Source organism: Grosmannia clavigera, assembly GCF_000143105.1.
Source record: "Grosmannia clavigera kw1407 unplaced genomic scaffold GCSC_156, whole genome shotgun sequence".
Classification (NCBI taxonomy): Eukaryota; Fungi; Ascomycota; class Sordariomycetes; order Ophiostomatales; family Ophiostomataceae; genus Leptographium; species Leptographium clavigerum.
Window position 1 is genome coordinate 1,211,230 of NW_014040784.1, and position 21,171 is coordinate 1,232,400.

The 21,171-nt window shown below is 57.1% G+C and overlaps 8 protein-coding genes across 8 annotated transcripts; 4 read left to right on the forward strand and 4 right to left on the reverse strand.

The window, feature by feature from the left end:
- Nucleotides 1-142: 142 nt before the first annotated feature.
- Nucleotides 143-1,831, forward strand: CMQ_2400 (RNA-binding protein; the record flags this gene model as incomplete). The annotated part of the gene is made up of 1 exon (XM_014316358.1): nt 143-1,831. The coding sequence occupies one exon, from the start codon at nt 143-145 to the stop codon at nt 1,829-1,831; it is 1,689 nt and encodes a 562-aa protein (XP_014171833.1).
- A 1,329-nt stretch (nt 1,832-3,160) lies between these two features.
- Nucleotides 3,161-5,173, reverse strand: CMQ_2149 (protease s8 tripeptidyl peptidase; the record flags this gene model as incomplete). The annotated part of the gene is made up of 1 exon (XM_014316107.1): nt 3,161-5,173. One exon carries the CDS (start codon nt 5,171-5,173, stop codon nt 3,161-3,163), a length of 2,013 nt encoding a protein of 670 aa, XP_014171582.1.
- A 1,011-nt stretch (nt 5,174-6,184) lies between these two features.
- Nucleotides 6,185-7,808, reverse strand: CMQ_2183 (ribosomal assembly complex component; the record flags this gene model as incomplete). The annotated part of the gene is made up of 2 exons (XM_014316141.1): nt 6,185-7,378; nt 7,473-7,808. 2 exons carry the CDS (start codon nt 7,806-7,808, stop codon nt 6,185-6,187), a joined length of 1,530 nt encoding a protein of 509 aa, XP_014171616.1.
- A 3,317-nt stretch (nt 7,809-11,125) lies between these two features.
- CMQ_2093 (uncharacterized protein) lies at nt 11,126-14,788 on the forward strand (the record flags this gene model as incomplete). The annotated part of the gene is made up of 1 exon (XM_014316051.1): nt 11,126-14,788. The coding sequence occupies one exon, from the start codon at nt 11,126-11,128 to the stop codon at nt 14,786-14,788; it is 3,663 nt and encodes a 1,220-aa protein (XP_014171526.1).
- Nucleotides 14,789-16,188: 1,400 nt separating this feature from the next.
- Nucleotides 16,189-16,564, forward strand: CMQ_2148 (uncharacterized protein; the record flags this gene model as incomplete). The annotated part of the gene is made up of 2 exons (XM_014316106.1): nt 16,189-16,242; nt 16,322-16,564. The coding sequence occupies 2 exons, from the start codon at nt 16,189-16,191 to the stop codon at nt 16,562-16,564; spliced, it is 297 nt and encodes a 98-aa protein (XP_014171581.1).
- Nucleotides 16,565-16,776: 212 nt separating this feature from the next.
- CMQ_2323 (vacuolar membrane pq loop repeat protein) lies at nt 16,777-18,047 on the reverse strand (the record flags this gene model as incomplete). Its single annotated transcript, XM_014316281.1, has 3 exons — nt 16,777-17,030; nt 17,093-17,474; nt 17,610-18,047. The coding sequence occupies 3 exons, from the start codon at nt 18,045-18,047 to the stop codon at nt 16,777-16,779; spliced, it is 1,074 nt and encodes a 357-aa protein (XP_014171756.1).
- An 879-nt stretch (nt 18,048-18,926) lies between these two features.
- CMQ_2270 (nuclease s1) lies at nt 18,927-19,971 on the forward strand (the record flags this gene model as incomplete). Its single annotated transcript, XM_014316228.1, has 3 exons — nt 18,927-18,990; nt 19,069-19,740; nt 19,796-19,971. The coding sequence occupies 3 exons, from the start codon at nt 18,927-18,929 to the stop codon at nt 19,969-19,971; spliced, it is 912 nt and encodes a 303-aa protein (XP_014171703.1).
- A 70-nt stretch (nt 19,972-20,041) lies between these two features.
- On the reverse strand, nt 20,042-21,003 carry CMQ_2338 (uncharacterized protein; the record flags this gene model as incomplete). The annotated part of the gene is made up of 4 exons (XM_014316296.1): nt 20,042-20,181; nt 20,403-20,495; nt 20,604-20,803; nt 20,969-21,003. 4 exons carry the CDS (start codon nt 21,001-21,003, stop codon nt 20,042-20,044), a joined length of 468 nt encoding a protein of 155 aa, XP_014171771.1.
- Between the last annotated feature and the right edge of the window lie 168 nt (nt 21,004-21,171).

Genomic DNA, 21,171 nt, shown 5'->3' on the forward strand with positions numbered 1-21,171 from the left:
TCAACCTATTTTTGTAATACCCGCCATCTCTGCGCCAAACAATGCGATGGTCTCGTCGGCATTTACCTCCATGCAACAGCCGATTCGTCCTCCAGCCACGTCCTCTGCGCCTTACCATCACACTCCGATAGAGCCTTCCGCCATGCATGGGTTCGATCGCGACTTGGCCAAGGCCGTGGGCACGCCCTATGCTCCCGCCTCCAACACATCTCCCTTCACTTCCATCCTCATCCGCCACCTGCCGCCGGGCACAACGGAAGAGACTCTTCGCCTCATGACCGTCTTCTCTAAGGACGTGACATCTGTTCAGCTTGTGCCGGCTGAGCTTACTGAGGACCCCGGATTCCGCTCTGCCATCCTTTCTTTCGGCTCAGCGGAAGGTGCTCTTGAGGCAAAGAACATGCTTGACGGAAAGAAGAACGTCACTAACGATGCTACTCTGATTGTCGAGCTCGTCCACAACGGTGGCCGTCGTTTCACCGCCGACATGTCGACGACCGTGACCCCAGGCTCGTCTGTCGCCTCATCGCGCGGCTCGAATCGGTTCCCCTTCCAACCCTTCGATATGGGCAACGCTTACACCAACAGCGGCCTTTCTTCTGCTGCCGCTGCCGCCGTGACGCGTCCCCCGTCCGATTTGGCTAACTCGGAGCCTGTTACTGCCACGCAGCAGATGCAGAGCTTCTTCTCCACCCAGTCTCCTATTGGCACCCACCGGAAAGATGTCGCGCTTCATACCGGCAAGGATATGATCAATGACGACAGCGTGTCCGACGACGAGACCAGAGAGCTTCTGAAGGATCCCGTCGCATATGCCGAGAACGGAGGCGCTGCTGCTGCTGCCGCCGGCCCAAATATCTCAGCCATGGGCGCCAACGGCCTGTATTCTATTTCTTCGCAGCCACGCCGTCCGACCCTGCCGCAAATTCCATCATTCGCCGCGCACATGGCTGCCCTGTCGCTCAACACGAGCAATACGGGCCCTCCAGGCAACATGTCGGCCTACGGACAGGTGACCAGCCCCTATTCAACACATCCCAACTCGATATCGCCGTCTTCCTTGGGCGGACCTGGGCCTGGACCTGTTCCGCAGCAGCAGGGCGGCAGCAGCTTCCACCCCCCGTATCGTAACCACACCCACAACTACCCGGCTGCGAACCCGGCTGACCAGAATCCGCCCTGCAACACGCTCTATGTCGGCAACATCCCCATGGATACGTCCGAAGAGGAGCTCAAGGCCTTATTTTCGAAGCAGCGTGGCTACAAGCGTCTCAGCGTGCGCAGCAAGGGGAATGGTCCCATGTGCTTTGTCGAGTTTGAAGATATCTCATTCGCCACCAAGACTCTGTATGAGCTCTACGGTGCGGCACTCCGTGGCAGCACGAGGGGAGGAATTCGGCTGAGCTTCTCGAAGAATCCCCTGGGTGTTCGCTCCAACCAGCATCCGGCTCAGAGCGCCGCAAATGCCGTCTCGGCCAACATGAATAGCCCCATGGGCGGTGTTGGTGCCAATGGATTTGCGGCGGCAAGCGGTCCTCCTCCGGGGCTTGCTGCACCGCCAGGCCTTCCCCCCTCCCGCGCGCCGTACAGCAACGCGTCGACACCTCTCTCGAACGGCGTACCTGGTCCAACCGTTGGCGGCCCCTCTGTGTATGGCAACGGGTCTCCCCCCCCTGTCTACGGCGGTGCAGCTGGCTCGTCGGGCAACCCCTGGGCCGGCAATGCGGCGCTCTATTACAACCATCCGAATGGGAACGGCGCAAACGCAAACGGGTCAGCCAGCGTTGGTGGTGCAGCCTCCGGGTACCCGCCATTTATGATGGGCAAATAAAGTACCCAAGGTCCTGTTGAGGACCGTCTTTGCTTTTGATTTGTTTGTTTTACCCCTGGGGATTCTCACTCCAATCCAATACGCGCGGGTTTTCCTGTGGTCTGATGTTTATAAAACGTCTTAAAGGTCTTTGCCGGCAAGAATGATTCCCCGTGTTGCGCTTTGATTTATCTGATTTTTACTTTCAACTGCTGGGTGTGAGTCTTCAAGGACACAGGATGCATTCGGTTCTGGTTTCTTTTCTCTTTACCCTGGGTCTCATTTTCAGTGGGCGGGTCGGATTTCAATCTGCTTTCTACGTCAGGGTTCTTTTATTCCATTTATTCAGCATGGCGCGAAGGAGGACTGCATTGCCAGCCACACATGCATTTGGCCGGCTGTCTTGTTTTGTTTTCAAACCGCCTGGTTGGTGGCCGGGTGTAATATTGGCACAGTGGGCGCATCAAATTTCTGGATTATCTTTCATCTTCTTCTCCGTGACTGTCATACCACCGTCCAGCCGCTCCTCTTCCGTCCCTCGGCCTCGCCAGAGTGGAACGTGGCAGGCGGGCTGGCGGTAGAGAGGCTCGGGTCTGGAGGGACACGACCGATCACGCCCAGAATAAAAAAAAACGAAGAATCAGGGATCAAGAAGGGAAAGCACACATAAAAGACGCCCTGCTGCCAGCCAAGGGAAATGGATATGCGGCGATTCGGGGAGGTTATTAACCGAAACGGGAAGCAGCAAGAGGCGCTCTTTTTAGGACGGCCATGGGTTGGATACACTGGGACGACGGGGCCGCTTTGCACGAGCATGCATGAACAGTCGGGAAGAAAACCACAGTAGCGCGCGATGATATCCTATGGGCGGCAATGGGCAAGACGATGACGGGATGCGAAAGACGCCATGGATAGCGCTGGTCTGGTATACGGCACGAACGGGATTTGCTTTGGGTTTATGTGCACAGCGGGAGGGGCGTGGGAGTTTACTTCTTTTCGGGCCGCCTGTCTGTCTGGACCGCCTCTTTTCTCTCTTTTCCTTTCTTTCTGCATTGGGAGAGCCTGTGGGGATGGGACTAGACTGATGATCGGGACGCAACCTGCGGCGTCTTCACACAGACGCTTATCGTCTTGCGTTTCAACGTTTTGATTCCCCCAGGTAGCGGCTGGCACGAGCATGGACGACGCCTGTGCTCGCCGCCGGTTGATTATCTCGTTCTTGTGGACAGCGTCTGTGCTGCTGGGCCGTGGCATAGATATTGTAGCATTGTCTTTTTGCCAATACACGCGTAACCTGATGTGTGCGTATGTGCGTATTTATTGCTTGGTTGATTACGTAAGATATGACGCCTACGGCAGACTGAGGAACAGCTTCTCCATGGCGGTGTAGTTGGGGGTGCCGAGGCCGGTCAGTGGGTCCCAGCCGGAGACGGCGGTGAAGCCATCGGTGCCGCAGCCGGGATTGGAGCCGCTGATGATGTCGTTGAGCACCTGTGGGTTTGCGTAGAGGACGGGGTTGACGAAGCCGATGACGGTCTTGCCAGCAGCGAGGCGCTTCTCGTTGATCAGATTGAGGATGGAGGCAAAGGTGGGTGCAGAGGCGGATGTGCCAAAAGAGAGAGTGAAGTTGCCGTCGACGGCGGTGACGTAGTTTGCGCCATTGGCCGAGACGTCAGGATAGCCGCGAACAGCCCGAGAGTTGTTGTAGCGATCGGCGCCGTAAGCTGGCGCAAACGCGGTATAATATGTGTTGACGGCAGCCTTCTGATAGGAGGGCATGGCGAAGACGTTGGAGAAGCCGCCGCCGGAGTAGATGACCTTCTGGCAAGCAATCTCGGGACCGGGAACGGAAGAGCCGACCGGCAGCTGCGTGGCGCCGACCGATGTGACGTAAGGACAGGTGCCGGGAAAGGAGGGAGTGAAGAGGCCGTCGGTGCCGTCGTTGTAGACGCCGGTGGTGGCGTCGATGCACTGGCCGCTGTTTCCGGCCACGCCGTAGTCGCCGGACGAATAGAGCACAGAGACGCCGCGCAGGCCCAGCTTCATGTACTCGGCGCACTGGCGCTGCTCATAGGCAGCCGTCAGATCGGCCTCGTTGTAGGAGTAGCTGGTCGAGAGCACGTTTGTCGGCGTGGCCGTGCCACAGTTGACGCTGTTGTCGTACTGGCCGTCGATGCTGGAATCGGAGCTGCCGCCGCCCTCAAAGGTGCAGTAGCTGCCGTCGAGCGAGTCGAGCAGGTTGTTGAAGCTGGCGCCCTGCTGCAGGTCGCCGACCTGAAAGAGCGTGGCTGTCTGTGGGGCCACCAGCGTCATGGCGAATTCGAGGTCCAGCGCCGACTCGCCGTTGAAGCTGAAGCTCTCGTTGTCCGTCTGCAGAACGGCGTTGTCGATCAGCCGGACCACCGGCCGGGCAGCCGAGCCGCGTGTCAGCTGTGGCGCAAACTGCGAAAAGTACTGGTCCAGGTCGCTCTGCAAGATCGCCTGTGGCGTGTACTCAACAATGCCGATGCTGTTGTTAGCTGCCGCCAGCCTGCTGACCGGCGCCGCATATAGCGCTCGCAAACAGGCCGGCGTGATCATCGAGTCGCACTGGTCGAGGCTCATCAGCGCGTTGGTGATAACGGCTCCCTGCTTGGCCAGCGATGCGTCTGATGGCTGGCCCGGCAAGCTGTGCTCCCCCGAGCCCTCTCGCTTTCTCAGCTGCGTCTGCACGTCTTCCGGCAGCTGATGCGTCTTGCCCGACCGTCCACCCGGTCCTGATCTCCCAAAGTGCACCGTCGGCAGCACCAGGTCGATGTGCTCGCGCAAGTGCTCCGGCACGTGGTACTGGTCGCAGGCCACCTGTTCGTGGCCGTGCTTCGTGTGCCGGTACACGTGGTACTCCGTCGCCAGCAGTCGCTCCACCTCCTCCACCGTTGCGTTGAACATCACCCAGTTGCGTCCCCGTGACAGCTCCACGCGCCGGCTGCTCGCCTCGCCGATGCCGACTGTGTCTGCCAGCCAGTCTAGAACCGCGTCCACCGTTTCCGGCCGTGGCGCAAACATCTTCGCCACCTGCTCTGCCGTCCAGTGTCGTCCGTAGTTGGCCGACGTCGGGTGCGACACATCCAGCAAAAACTCCTCGCCGCGCTCCAGGTTCTGCTGTTTCAGCCCGATCCGTACCGGCAGTACCGCCGCCGGGTCTGCCTTGGCCGTCCGTGCCCACAGATTGCTCGCTCCTTCCGACCGCCGCTCGTGCAGCACGTGTCGTGATCGTCGTGCAGGCGTCTGCCGCTGCCGTTGCTGCATTGTGGGCGAGGCGTCGACGACTGCCGCCAGGGCAGCCAGCAGCCCAACCAGAGCAGAGGGTGTGGCAAAGCGCATCTTGGAAGAGGGGAAAAGAGAAAAGGAGAGAAAGAAAGAAAAGAAAGGATGGGCACCGGGCCTAGCCTTTGTACCGCTGAAAGAAATAAATGAGAGACGCCTTGATAGGAACAAATGGAAGACTAAAGTGAAGAAAGAACAAAAGCCAAAGACGGAAGAAAGAGCAGCAGCACAGGAGGTGGGAAGCCATGTCTGACTTGTCCCTCCTAACAAGCTCAACAAGCACGCTTGCCTCCATCCACCCCTTGAAGTTTGAGCACCAACTCTGCCGGCATCTCGCCCTCCGCCGGCCAAGTGCTGAGATGAGGGATGTGGATGCTTGTCATTGGCGCTCAGTAGCTGAGGACGTTATGAAACCGGTTTCAAAAAGACCTAGACTGTCGATGTGGATACAAAGAGCACAGACCGGAAAGAGGCACAGACAGTATCAACGAGGCACGAGATGAGGGCACAAGACAGAAACGGAACAGCATGCAGTTTGGGTATTTGTATCGCGTAAGCGTGTATCGTGTGTGAAATGGAAACTGAAATATCTGAAGTTGAGGCTGAGGCATGGCAATTCGCATGTTTCAGACCTGTGGACAATTGGCTTCTTTTTTTGCCATTTGCCGATGCGACACGTCAAACACTTGGCGGCGAAAGCCCCGTCTCTATGCTGGCAGGCTCTGATAGTCTTGGCTCGCTTGCTGAGTCGCCGTTCTGCCGTGCTGCTCTCAGATGGATAGACGAATTGCATCCTGAAGAGCAGAGTCCAGTTCGCAGCCTCCTCTCCATCCGAAAATAGCACCCCAGTTTCGGCAGAGCTAGTGCTGCGACGCAAAGTCATTGCGCATAATCGGACAGAGGGCAAGGGGTGGTGCAGCCTGCTTAACGACCCTAGATCCGTGCATCCGAAACAGACAGAGCCGCAGAGCCGCGGGAGTACGTGTCGCGCAGAGCCGGTATACTGCTATCTGATGCACGCATGCACACATGCAGCATGCATGCATGCACGGGTCCCGAGTACGCGCGTCAAGACCGTGCTGCTTCCAGGTCCGCGCACCGCTGCAGCGCCTGCTGGTAGAGCGCCTGCTGCTCGTTGATGATCTCCAGAAGCTCTGCGTTCTGTCGCCGGAGCTTTGAGTCACCCGCAGCGTCACCGGCTTCGCTAGAAGCAGCTTCGCTTGCCGGCTCTGGCTGTTCCTGCATCTGTTCCTGCACCTGTTCCTGCGATTCGGACTGCTGTAGCGCCATAATTGCCTTTTGCAGACTCTGCCCCGGGAAGCCCGGCTCGTGCAGAAGCGCGTCAAAATCCGTCGACGGCTCCTCGTCAAACTTGACCGCCACAGAATACGACCGGCCAGCCTGGGACGGCTTGACCACCGTCTGCGCAGAGATCAGTTTGCGGGGCACCACGCGTGCCGTCAGGGCTGCAGGCGCCACAAACACCACATTCGTAATGGCCGCGTTGAGGTTGGCCAGCTCAACCGGGAGAGCCGTGGAGCCGGCGCCATTGCTGCTGGCGCCATCGCCGAGGTTCCACTGCAATAGGCGACCGCGCGGGTGGCCCGACAGCAAAGTGGCTCCGTCGTAGCTCAAGGAGAGGCAGTTGGCCGGGCCGGCCTCTTCAGGCACAGCACCGAAGGACTTTGTGATGGACGCAGCCGTCGATGCAGCCTCGGCGCCGCGAGCGCCCAGCAGCGGCTTGTCGCCAAAGAGCTCGAGTGCAAAGATGTGGCCGGCCGTAGCGGCCGTAACAGCCGTATTGGCAGAGCTGGCAGCAGCAGCAGCGCTGCTAATGGTGCTGTCGTCGGTGGCAACGTACAACGCACGAGCAACGGGATCCAGGGCCAGACACGTGGGCACGGCCGCAAAGAGGAGCGTGCGCAGAGCCACGCCGGTCTGGTAGTTCCACAGCACAACCGTCTTGTCACGGCTGGCAGACGCACAGAGACTGGTGTCACGGCTGGCTGAAGACCCAACCACGAGCGCAGTCACGGCAGCCCGATGGCGGGCCAGCGTGTGCTCGGGCTCTGGGTCGTCGGAGCTGGACGTCCCGTTGGAAGACGCACCCCCAGCGCCACCTAGAGCTAGCAGCTGCGAGAGAGACCAGACGTGCACGTTGGAGTCATCCGAGCCAGAGAGCACGTGGTGGGACGTCGTCTGGAGGCAGGAGACGGCCTGGACGTGGCAGGGAGGAGTTGTGATGAGACGGCCAGAGAGAGTCTAGACGTATTAGATCGAGGGAAACGACAAGACCGAGCTAGGAGAAGATATCGAGCGAAGCGAGGCAAAAACAGAAGAAAGAAAAAAAACACACCTCCCAGAGGAGCAGTCGTCCTTCAGCAGTTCCAGCAATGAGAACGTCACCAGCGAGGGCCAGACACCGAATCTTCTCGGGCATCGGTACCGCCGCCTCCTGGCCTCCGCGCAGCCGTGAATACACGTGCAGATACGCGCGGTCTTGCTGGGCCGCAAAGATGTGTGCAGGACTGACGGCGAGACCGCCCACCGGTGTTGCGCTCTTCCGAAACGTTGTCCGCACGCCGTAACTCGGGCTGAGCGTCTGGTGGTAGACCGCCACGTCCTTGGCTATGGCCGTGTTGCTGGCCAGCGGTGGGCCGTTGACGGCCGTGAAAAAGTCTTCGGCGAGCATGACTGAGAGAGGGTGAAGATGAGGGCGAAAGTACGGGTGGAAAAAAAACAGCCTGGAATTGTACCGTCGTCGCTGCCGACAACTCGTTGCTTCCTTCCTCCACGTGGGATCTTTTGGGAGGGAACCCGTCGGTCGTGCTTTCCGTCTTGCGCTTTCCGTCCTTTGTCTTCTGCCTGCCCCTATTCCTTGATTGCAGCCTATTTGCCTGTCTTGGTCGACTTGCGTTTTTGCTTTCTTCTTTTCCAACCCTCGTTGCGGCTGCAGTCTGGATGTCGCAGTATCGCTTACTTTTTCCCGTAATCGTTATTTTTTTTCCAAGCTGCTATTTTTTTTTTTGTCCCTTGCATTCAGACTGATTGGTCCTGCCTGCACGCTAAGTGGAGCAGCCAACCCCAGGTCCCCTCGAGCTTGTCTAGGCGTGCCTTGCCTCGCTGCCCACCAAAGTCTCAGCGGTCCGCCGTCCCGTCGCCTGTGGTTGGCCAGCGCTGTCTTACCTAAGCCACCAATGCATGCCGCCTGTCTGCTCGCACTGGATCGAGCCATGGCGGCCTGTGCGCTGGCGGAGCGTGTTGTCGCGTCTACGGAGTACGGATTACGGAGTGCTGTTACGGTCCGGCCGAGATGATCAGGTTGCTTGCAGCCTCTCCGGAAGGACTGTGCTAGAAGGGCTGTTGTGGACAGACTGCTCTGGAAAATCGCTTTCCGCCATGGCCATAGCGTGTTGCTGTGGCGTTTCTCCGTGCTATGCACGAGTACTCCGTACTCCGTACTCTGTAATAATATCTGTACCCATTCGCCGTAATGCAGCACGCACGACGCAAGATTGCTCTCGCTTAGCATGCAGCTCGGTTTAATTGCCTGCACTTCTACTCCGTAGCGAGTAGGATTAAGGTCAGCAATGTGGTGGATTGCATTGCGTTCTGCCGGCAGGAGCGCCAGTTGAGTCGCCGCTTCCTCTACGAAAGCTCCGCCGAGGGGCTGACCATCCCTAGCGTCGATCACCTGCAGCCGTTCGCGCCTTCTCTGGGCATCGTCTGAGCTCCTGCCCTGTGCATGAGCTCTGTTCTGTTCTGCTCTGCTCTGCTCGTCTGCTCGTCTTTTCGTCTTCTTTGTCTGTTTTCGCCGTCTCTCCACTCCGTCTCACCAAACAGATTCTCCCTGCATCTACTTCTCTAGAACATCCCACCCCATTAAGCTCCGCCGCTGGTCAGGCCCTCGAATGCCACTACACGCAAGCACCCAATCCCAGGTCGTCCGCGGCTGAGAGCACTGGGCCACACCTCCTCTGGTCCCCTAATGCGGCGTTTTCGGTTTACGAAGTCCACTACCATATGCTCGTATCGCAGCATCCTTTCGGTATCTCGTCCCATCCAATCCCATTTTTTCTCTCTCTCCGTCTTCTCTCTCGCGACTCTTGCCCTCCCCTGTCTCATAGTCCTGTCTGTGGCTGTCTGACCCGCCGTCGACTCGCGGGATATCCCCTATAGTCCAACACTGGATGCAACATCCTCTCTGCCAAGTGGCTACTCCAATGCTTCCCTTCCTGCCCGCAATAAGCAAGATAGCAATAGATGCCCTGAACCTGCTGCCTCGTGACGTTTCTAGGGAGAAAGGGGAGAGACGGGGCGGAAGAAGACTATCAGCTGTCAAGAATCGTGGTAGACGCCAGGGTTAATGCTAACATCAAAGTGTATGTGATCGACACTGCCACCACCCTTTTCTGTGCATCTCACCCCACTGTCTAGGCCCTGATCCGACGTTCTGTGCAGCGTCTGCTGCTTTGCTGACCTGTGCTTCTATACCTACCGTCCGTTAGATAAACTTTGGCACTGCCTTAGTACTTTTGTCCGGAGTATTTGCAAAGCCCAGCTCTCTCACACCAATAATATCGACTTCCACTACGGAGTACATGGTAGTCATACGTCTATCCGCCATCCCCACACCCGGGCACGCTAAACGGACGCGTGCTGCGCACCTGGCCCTCCGATGTCCAGTTTCTACCCCGGCTCATGCATGCACTCGCCCTCTCATCCTCCCGATCAGTAGACTGCACATTGACAGCACGACCCTGCGAGAATGAGCGCAAGCCTCGGCAAAGAAGGCCTTCTACGATGTCTACGATGTCTCCAAGATAATTCAAGCCGTTCCGGGGTCGCCGGTACGGAGATGCCGGTACTTGTACGCTGCTGCAAGGCGTCTACCAACAGCAGTTCAACCTCCAACAATTACGTGCAGACTAATCACAGCCCGGTCTCTAAATAAGTCTGGCCAGCTCGCTCTATTCTGGAATGTAACTTTGCTTTTGCCTCGAGGCATTTCCTTCCTAGAAAGATGTCTTCGCCGGCCACAATGGCTCCCCTACATTGTTAAGCAATGTGGCATCATCCTTATTTCCTTCTGTCTCTCGATGGTGTCGGTCGTGCTAGTGGAAATGTCTCAGGTGTGTGGGAAGTTGCATGCCCCTGATTCGCGAGCCCTCGCGTTCTCGCTCGTCGGGGTTCCACTGCATTCTTGTCCTCTGCCTCATGTCTGTACACGGCATGCAGTTCCCGTCGTTCGTTTGGCCAAGGACGCCTTGAGCACTCATTCGCGCATGGTGCGTGCATTAGCGGCGGATCGAGGGAGAGCAACATTCCTCTTAGCCACACTACCTAACATAAGCGTGACAATCTATTATTTGTCTCTACTCTCAAAGCATTGTCTATTGGTGCCCATGAATCTTGTTTGTTTCAACTGTTGTCCTTCAGCTTTGCTACGCGCGGACCATTTGCTAGTCTTTTAGCCATGTAAGAGCGCACTTATACTGTCTTGCTCCCTTCTCTTCTTCGGTTCACTTCCATTCTCCCCTCCCCACCCTCTTGTTTTGAATTCCTCCTGGTCTTCCACGTTGCTTTCTTTGCCGGTGGCTTACCGTCAGGGCTGTTGCACAATCTCCTGCTACTCAATGGTTCGTGTTTGAGATCACAGGCCTCTCTCAATCTGGCCTGAGCACAACCGCACCCAACCTCGTATAACTTGGTGCGTGACCGAAACGAAAGGAGGTTACGCTCACCAGACACGTCTTTTCTTTGTTCCCGACGACACTCTTGTACAGCCTTGAGGGATCTCTATTTCTCTCTCTCCCGACTTTCTCGGTTAGCTATAAGGACACAGAATCTTGGAAAGCAAGCGGGGACGCAGGACACAACAGCTGCCAGTCAAAGACACGTCCACTGCATTTCCACAACAGACACAGTACACATAGTTCTATTACACGCATTATCCTTCCATCCTATTGATTTCTCATCAATTCCACGCCGGAAGGTGGGGGCAATCAAATGGATGCCTGCAATTTTCCCGAAATGCTGGCCCTCGACCTCGAGACAGCCGAGCCGATATTTGCTGCTAAGCGAATGACTGCTGGTGCTCCCAGACCTTCGACTGAAAAAGGCGCTTCCGATCTAGAAAAACAGAAGAAATCGAGCTTCGAGACACGCACGTCCCAATGGTCACACACCTTTGACTTCCCTCCACCGCAGTCACTCACCCGACCACGGACTGCCTCACACGCAGAGTCAAAGGCCACATCACTAAATGGATGCGGTATATTTCAGCCACGGCCTGTGTCTCCATTCTCTCGCGAGAATGCACTCTCCCGGATGTCGGTTGCTGGTATTGCCAGTCTAAATAGCAAGGCTGCACGTCCAGCCGCTGCTCTTGGCGAACCTGAGAACTGCCCGTCCTCGCATTTTTACCCGACAGTCATAAGCAACGGTGACAACGCCAGCGTTGACAGCTTTGATATTCCAAATATCAGTCTCATCTCGCCACGCTATGTAAGGTCTGAGCAGCAATACCAGCAAAAACAGTGCCAGCGCATGCAATCACAGGGCGAGCCAGCAGCACAAGACCTGTGCCTCCACAACAATTACTGCTGCAACGATAGAGCTGCTAGCCTTTGGAGTTGTGGTAGCATATTCGGAAACCAGGACGTCGACGAGAACGTAAAGGGTGGCAGCAGCGAAGGCGGCGACCGTGGTTACGTCGATGGTGACGACGACGCTTATAACGTGCTATCCGATACGTCCAGCGTGTCTTCGCGCGGCTTTGCCAATTCATCTGTACACGACTGTCGGCAATCGTTCGCCACAGCAGCCACATCGGTTGGCTCTGCCCGTCGGTTTTCTGCACAATCACATACACTCTCGGCTGTTGAACCGTCTTCTACCAAACCGCAATACCGCAGTGATTCCATCATGATGGCTAAACGACATGTAGACTTCAGGTTGGATGGCCGCTTCGATGACGTCGAGTACCGCCACGGAAATAGTTCTTTCTCGGATATGACAACCGACAATGTTGCGAAGGACGTATGCAGTCATGATAACGACGGTTCGCGTCCTCGGCATCCTCCGCAGTCTAGCTGGCTGGACATTGGAGAAGATGAAGAGAGCGATGATGAACCGCAACTAATGTCGGGCGCCCTGATGTCACAGGCAGATGAGCTAAACCTCATTCGAAGAGCAAGCAGCGGAGCTTCCCAAATCTCACGTCCAAGCTCTCCCTTCTCGCGACGGCCCAACTCGGCCATGGGCTGGTTTGGGAAGGGAAAGGAGAAAAGCAGCATGCTTCATGAATGGACTGAGAAGAAGCGCATGTCTCAGGCATCTGTTGCATCTGTTCCCTCTCTCCGTCGAAGATCATCACTAAGCTCCTATCGAAGGGCAGCACCGCCGTCAGATGGTCCAGCATTTCTGTTGCCTCTGCAGTATCAGCCTCCTGACAGGCAAATCCCTAGGCAGTCACGGCGGCAGTCCTACCAATGGAAAAGCCGGTTGTCAATGTCCAGCACTGTCTCTGCGTCTCCTTCTGATAGGGAGATGGAACGGATGCGCGCACTCATTAGTATGCAGAGCACCAGCAAACATACTGGCGAACAGTCGGAGCTTGCAGATCCTGTGGTGCTGGGTCGATATGATGGTGCCGCTGGCACCGAAGAGTATGGCAATGAGGACGAGGAGGAGCGCAATGACTCAGACTTGTTTGCAGACTTGGATGGCGACGACTTCGACCAAGAAGAAGACGAAATCATGACTGCAACGGTAGTTCCCTTATCCAAGCAGCTTCCAAGCTCAGTAGCGACCCGGCGAGGGTCTACACCTGATGCTACTACAACACTCGTTGGCCACGCTGTTCCATCGTCAGACACATACGATACACCTGCCTTTGACGCCGAGGAAACATCTCAAAATCTACAGTCATGGATACAACACGCATCTGAAACTCAGGAAGAGCTCGTGCCGCAATTGCTACGAGGCCGGGATGGCATCTTCCGGTTTGAAACCCGTCCGCGTGTTTACGGAAAGGATGAGGCGTACCAGTCCCATGATTCATACAGACACCAAGGGACCCAGCCTCAAGAACAACACGATGCGCAGACTACTCTCGAGTCATTGCTACAACAGAAGCAGCCGGCATTCCCCCTAGTCTTCCAACCGACCGCTCCCATGGTCGCTGTTCGGCTTCCCAAGGAGGTGGTAGACATGCTCAGAGTGTCAGTGTCCTGCTTCCCGGAGACGATGCTGAGCCTGTCCAGCTTCTGTATACAAACAATACGGTCGTACTCGCGCAAGGTGCGGCGTGTCGGCGAGCTTGATGGCGACACAGAAAATTGGCTGCTGCCATCACCGAATCTTTTCGGTAATCAACCACCGAGTCCTACGAGCGTGATGCCATGTGTGCCGACACCCATATCTCGCTCACCGACGACAGCTTGCATGCAGCTTGGTCTGACACATGACTGGCCGATGCCGAGTGGAAGCACATCTAAGGCTAGGAGCATCGCAGCGTCTTCCCAGAAGAGCGCACGGCGCTTCTGGATGCTTCCCAAGCGTCTGGTGACGTCTCGCTCGACACCCAACACTAGTTCGATTGAGTCTAAGCTTGGGGCTGCATCTGTCCAGCGTCGGCCACACAGCCGAGGCAACCGGGGAGTCGGGGATGTTGTTAAATCGGACCAGGACAAAGCCAACGGCGCGTGTTTCAGGCGCATTTTCCCAACGGGATCTGACCACATATGCAACGCACTCTATGCTCACATTCTTGCCTTCAACTACATCAGCCTGTTGTGTAGCCAGGAGTTTGCTCCCGAAAAAGCTGCTAACGCCAGCTATGCGCCATCTTGTGGTGGATCTGGGTCTATTGAGCCAATGCAGACGCAAAAGCGGCAAACGATCCGGGTATATGTAGGTGCCGATGTCAACATATCGGCTTCGTCACGTTTGTTGTCGCCAGAGCCACACTTGGTGACATCGCCTCCATCCTCGCCAGAGCCGACGTCTCGACGAGGAGAGATGGCAAATCTGGACGAGATGGGTGGCGACATGCCTTCATCACCACCAGATACGCCGCCACCGTCACGGGGAGGACATCTGGGTAATGACGCTCGGCTGGTCTCACGAAAGGCGGCAATTCTTCTAGGGATCCAAGAGCATCTAGAGCCGGAAATGACCAGGCGCAGCAGCGAGGCAGGGGGCAGTGTGACGAGTGTTAGCAGCGGAGTGGCCAGCTTAGGACGGCGGTACAACTCGCTGCGGCGTCGGCACAGAAAGATGATCGGTGGAGAAGGCGGCGACGCGGATAAGGCCAAGTCCCGGAGTTTGAAAAAGAAGTCACGTCCACGGCCTCTACCACCGACGGCACTGTTCGATCTGGGCAAGTCGACGCTATACGAGGATATGCAGCCGGGGCAGTCAAAGAAAGTAGCCGTCTGCCTTCCGCCAACGCCACCGCCATCAGCAGCTGCAACAGCGTCGGAGACGGCGATGTGTGATTTGCAGGCGGGTCTGTACCGGTGCATTCGGCAGCTGGTGTCAACGCTGAAGCTGACGACAGACCAAATGGGCGATTCCACTCTGCTGAGCACGGAGCTTCATGAAGTAGATCAGGTGTTTCTGCGGACGCTTTGTGAGCTGGTGCGGTCGCAGGAGGAGCAGGTTTGAATGATCTTTTTTATTGCTTAATTTCTCTTTTGCTTGTTTGCAGCATAACTATTATTTCAAAGGCTGGACTGAGGGAGAGTTATGGCTACCATACGAGAATGTTAATCAAGGAGGTTTATCAAAATTACGAATCAAAACGATATGAATCGACTGGTGCAGGTGGGAACCACCCAAAGAGCGTGAAACCTTTCCGTACTGCTAGATGACTTCACCATTCTATTTCGTAGAGGTCTGTATTATCTCACGATCCATTAGATTAAAAATGGAGTACAAAAAAAATCTCTCTCGCCGGGAATTGAACCCGGGTCCCGGGCGTGACAAGCCCGTATACTGACCACTATACTACAAGAGATTGGATGGTAACCCCATGAGGAGCTGTCAACCATTGGTTGGTGTGCTTTGGTTTGGTAACTAAGTACATATAGCTTAGGATTGCCGACGAGTGTGCAGCACGTGTCTGACTTGGAACAGCGACAGTGTTGTTGGTTGCAGAACAGTGCAAATCTCCGGCTTCCTGCGCTGTACTTTCTCTCTCTCATGACTTTCGTGCTTGAACCGCAGCCGGCCGACGGTAAGTCTACGGTCCCACCATGGGCGAGCTGTGCAGGCTGTCCGTCTGCTGGAACGCACGGCCAGATTACGTCTCAGGATGTTGTCTAAACTAGCCTCGTCTCGTCTTCATTCGGGATACGTTGAGCGTTTTGGGCTAGCAAGTGGTCGGAACTCCCCGTCTATGGCTTTCGGTGACTCACCTCAGGTCGGTGTCCTCGGCGGTTCCCCTTGAGACGCTGCTTGAGGCTGCATGGTATTCGTGCTCACGCCTGCGCGCTTTCTCGACCGCACAGGCTCGCACAGGTCGACTTGTATGCCGGTTATCTGCGTTAAGTGTGCGTCTTGTGAGACGAGCAAGTGAGCACTCCGCAGACTCGATATTTGTTAGTGTTGCATGTGGCGAGAGCTGCAGAGGGCCAGCAGCGCAGCCGAGTGGCATGCAAGCGACATGTGCGAGGGACAACGACCTGGGTAGCCGGGTATGCAATGGCAAGGCCAGTTTGAGAAGCCATTCGTTCTTAGTCCAGCACTTCCCAGCATCAATTTTCTCGTACAGAAACCGATCGATATGGAAGTTCAGTCAGAAGTTGCCATAAGTGGCCTTTGGGACGAGTCAAACTGGTCTTCGGTCGAAGAGGTCGCAATTCGGACAGCCTTCTCGACGATTACCGGCGACCAAAAGACGGCGTCTAATCCTAGGAGCAAGCAGCCAGCCGGTTTTCATTTTCCTCCTTTTTTTTGGTTCACGTCTGTCGCCGCTTGGCGGCACGGGTCACTAAGTGTGGCTCATCACGGGCAACCTGCTCGCCTCGGCTGCCGTCTGTCTGTTTTTGGGCGCGCTGTCAGACATGCTCGGCCACTGCTACGTCGCGCTGCTGGGCTGCGGCCTCGTCCTGCTGGTCGTGGCCGTCTCTTACCATCCGCCTTCACGGCAGGCGCAAGCCACAGGCGCCATATCCACACAAGCCACACTTACACAAGCCACACACACTTACATCTTCCCCCGTCTCTACCCTGCTGTCAATTTCGGGCACCGTCCTGCTCGTCGCTGGTCTGCTCTGGGGAGGCTACCCGTACAGCTGGGGCCAGGTCCACATGCTGGCACCCCTGCTGCTCAGTCTTGGGCTTCTGGCCGTTTTTGTTGCTTGGGAGGCCTGGGACATCGCACCCATAGCCCCCACGACCTCATCGCCACCGCTACCGTCCTCACCCTCGCCGGCGTGATTGCTAAAATGCGTGTTGATTTGTGTGATGCAGCGTTGAGTTGACTAAGCAGTCTAAATGACGAGAAAAAACATATGTTGTAATGGCCATCTTCTTCTCCAACCGAGAAATACAAAACCATAGTATATGCAGATGCACAAAATGAAATAGAGACATAATCAATGCCTCGTATTGACAATACACCCTTCCCACAGGGCGCACGCGCTGTCCTCCTATACAGCGCCATATGTGCCGACAGTGCCGCTGCGGATGGTCTCGTTGCTGACAGCCTTGTCCACGTGACGCTTTGGCGTGTAGAGGCGGAACTGCATGAAAATGATGCCGTCTTCCACCACTGTACCGAGCGAGCCCAGCAGCCACGGCAGCGCTTTGATGAGGTAATCGCGGTCCTGGGAATATGACACCAGGCTGGCGCCGTAGGTGAGGTTGCCCGTCAGCGACAGCAGGAAAAAAAGCAAGGCGAGGCCTGTTGATTAGTCAGCATTTCTCATAATTCAACAAAGCAGACAAGAGAACACAGCAACTCACCCTCGCACGACTTCTCCCGGTAGTTCTTGAAGATCTGGGGGATGCGGGCACACAAATAGCATACGGCGCTAAAGTAGCCCAGCACCATGCCAATCCGAGCGTAGACATTCTCGGGATCCGACGAGGACAGGCCGTCGTCCTCGGGGTCGGTGTCCCAGGCGCCCATGCGGTAGGAAGCAAAGTATCCGACCGTGCCGACAGCAAAGACAGCCACCAGGCTGAGGGCGTTGTGCACCCACGGGTTCGTGTCGGGCGTCTCGTCCTCGCCGGTGATGATGCAACGCAGCGGATCGAGGTTGGACTCGCTGCGTCTGGCCGAGTGGCGGCGATGCGAGCCGGGCAGCCCGATGCTGGAGCTACGACGACGCGAAAGCAGAGGGCCCTGCTCGTCCTCATCGTCGTCATTGTCGGCAGCATCAACGCCCAGATGCGCGCGGTGGCCGGCGTCGTCCTCGGCCTCGAGCTCCTCGTCGTCCTCGTCGCCGCCCTCATCGTCCGCGTCAGCACCGTCACCCACGGCCGTGGCCGAGCTGCGGCGACGACGGTGAACGTGTGCGTGTTGGCTCGCCCGACGCGCGTTCAGCGTGTTGTAGTAGACGCACTGGCCGATGAGCACCAGGTCGGCAAAGCAAAAGTATGTGGCCAGGGCCACAGCCGTTGGGGCCAGCCCCGTCCAGAGAGCGCCAAACAGGTTTGTGATGTCGCCCAGCAGCCAGACAAAGAGAAAGGCCATCGACAGGCCCTCGGCACTCTGGGCCTTGTAGTTCTGAATCAGCTGTGGCAGCAGCAGGCAAATCCACGCCGTCAGGCTCACGCTGCCAAAGATGCCCGACAGCGAGTCTCGAAGCGGCGGCAGCGTTGATGACAGCTCGCTCATCTGCATTGCTGCCCCAGCTGCGGCTGCGACTGACCGGAAAGCCACAGCGGCCGTGAACGATGGGCGCAGAGCCACCATGGCGGCGGCGTGATCAGGGTATCCCCTAAGAGTCGTGGTATCGCCCCAAAGCCCAACGCGCAAGAGATGCTCGCTTTTCCCTTTCCCAACAGTCCAGAGACCGATAGCTAAATAGGTAAGACACGGGCAGCAGAACGAAGAGGCGTTCGGCTGGTGGTATCGGAGCGTGGCCAGCGAAAAAGAGGGCGTCTGATACTTTGAAAAAGAGAGAACAGTCATCCGATGCAGAAGCTGTCAAGGGAGCAGAGATAAAGAGATAAGAGATAAGCGAGCAGGGGCGAGTAGAATTTTGCCCCATGCCACCAGCACCTTTTTAGTCAAGATAAGGCATCCAGGCCGTGCGCCGTGAGTTTGTGCACTGCCCTGCGTGCGGTGCTGCCGTCTGGTTGGCCGGGAGGCAGCTCGTTGCGAGACACCGCGACGCCGAATCGTCCGATGCATGCAAGGCTGGTGATGCTCCGACGGGCGCCGTGCATCAGCCGGTTGGCTATCAGATGGCTGCATCAGCAGGGCAGCCAACCAGACGGACCGCATGCATACAGTGATGCGTTGGCTATCCACACGTGGTGACTAGCGTTGCCGCTTACTCGGTCAGATGCAGGGTTCCTCCAGCAACAACGCTGATTGGCAGCCACGGCTGCGACGACCTTGGCGGTGACCTGCTGCTGTGATGATCGAAAGCAAAGGCAGGCACGAGAGTCGCTGCTGCCCAACACAGAACAAGCTGGGCCTGCACCTGCCCTTACCCTTTCTCGGCTTTTTACATAGCGTCCAGCTGTCTCTTTACACATACAAATCTCTCGCTTCACTCCATACTCCTGTTCAATTCTCTCCGCCTCCTACGATTACCACCATCGCTTACGGATACACAAATACGAGATGAAGCTCTCTACGGCACTCGTGGCCGCCGCCACCGTGCTTCCCAGCGTATCTGCTTGGGGAGGTGAGAAAGGCCGCCGGGCTCGAGTTTGTTCTTGTTCCTGATCGTACAGATAGCTGACACAAGTTTCCCCTTTCTTAGGATTCGGTCACATCACCATCGCGTACCTGGCCAGCGATTTTGTCCCCGCCGACACAGCGACCTACTTCCAGACGCTGCTGCACAACCAGACGGCCGACTACCTCGCCGGCGTGGCCACCTGGGCCGACAGCATCCGCTACACCAAATGGGGCCATTTCACGGGGCCCTTTCACTTTATCGACGCCAAGGACAGCCCGCCGGAGCGGTGCGACGTCGACATGGAGCGCGACTGCAAGGCGGCCGGCTGCATCGTCACCGCGCTGCAAAACTACACCGCCCGCCTGATCGACAGTGCTGCATCCAGCAGTCTGAGCCCGCTCGACCGCGAGCAGGCTGCCAAGTTTGTCGTCCACTTTGTCGGCGACATCCACCAGCCGCTGCACGCCGAGGACGTGGCACGCGGCGGCAACGGCATCCGCGTCACCTTTGACGGCGCCCACCTCAACCTGCACCACGTCTGGGATACGAGCATCGCCGAGAAGCTTGTCGGCGGTGTCCGTCGCCAGCCCTACGCCGCTGCCCGCCGCTGGGCCGACGTGCTCGCCGAGTCCATCCGTGGCGGCGCCTTCCACGACGAGAGCGAGCACTGGCTCAACGGCCTCGACCTGGCCGACCCGGCCGCCACGGCCCTGGCCTGGGCGCGCGAGAGCAACGGCTACGTGTGCAGCCACGGTATGTTCTGTCCTGTGTCTTTCCTCCAGGCATGGCCGCCACTGATTCTGTCTAGTCTTCCCGCAAGGCCCGACGGCCATCCGAAATCAGGAGCTCGGCTCCGACTACTACGAGAAAGCTGCTCCCGTCATCGAGATTCAGATCGCTCGGGCTGGCATCCGGCTGGCTGCCTACCTGGACCGAATCGCCGCGCAGATCAATCAGCAGGAGTCGGCCACGGGCGAGCTGTAGCGCGTGTCTCGGCTGTCTTTACTTGCATGAATGAGACGAACGTATTGACGCATCATCTTGCCTGTGATCTTTACAGGGCCTTGAAACCCAGAATGTTGATCGCCCAAGAATCGGCCGAGGCCCGGCGCAAGAATATGTCAGGTTGGGATGAAGGCTTCTTGGCCGAGACGGCCAGCTGCTGCGTTGATCTGTAAATCTCGTATTCCGCCGCTGGGAATAACAAGGTTACAGGTGGCATTAAAGTTGTAACAGTAGCGTCTCCACCCGGGTTTCAGGGGTCACAGGCCAAATCGCCTCTCCTATCGAAGTATATGTAATGAATGCTTCCCTTGCGCACAGATGCTGCCGCGATGATGGGAATGGAAGACGAGCGAGGACGGGACGTTTCACCATGCTGTCGGACAGCCGGGCCGCACGACATATATGCTTACAACGCTTGTTGAGGAGATCCGCGGCAGTGTTCACCACGCTGCTGTAGCCGCCGGTCAGAATCAATTGGCTGCGGTCTCCTCGCGATTGCCGCGCTACGATTGTGTATGGAGGACAGAGGACAGAGAGAGCATGCAAGCTGCATAATAGCAGGTGCCCACCGTCGCTTATTCGGTGCGAAACTCAAACGGCCTGAAGCTTACTCTTTAGGCTGCTAGCGCCGCCTGCCGCTGCGCTAGATTCCCCAACAGACGCCCGCAGGCCAATCAGATGCACTGGAGAGCCCTGTAATCTCCGCCTGGACCCTCCACGGCGAACGGCCACCTGAAACTGCTCTTCTGTAACATTTCGAGCCGCATCGACGTCCAAGACTTCGGCCCATGGGTCCGACCGGCACAGAGCCCTACGGAGTACGGCGGACTGCTCGTATGGTGTTTGTGTCCTCTCCTTCCATGGCCAGCACCCCTGCGGCGTTCGTGCTGCTCGAATCCAGGACCCCGGAATGCTCCCACCAGCTCATCCCCTTCCAAACCCCTAGTCAATACTCCGTACGGCGTACTCGTATTACGGCAGACCCATCTGCAGTCCCATCTGGAATTCCATGATGAGCCCTCGCTTGACGCCAAGCGAGCCAAGCTTTCTGCTGGTCTCCCCCCCTGACCCTTCCCCTTTCTCCTTTCCGTTCCCGTCCTGGTCGGTTTTCTGATGACGAATCGGCCTGTCCCCCGGTCTCTGGCATATAAAGACGACAAAGTCTTGGCCCTCTCCGGT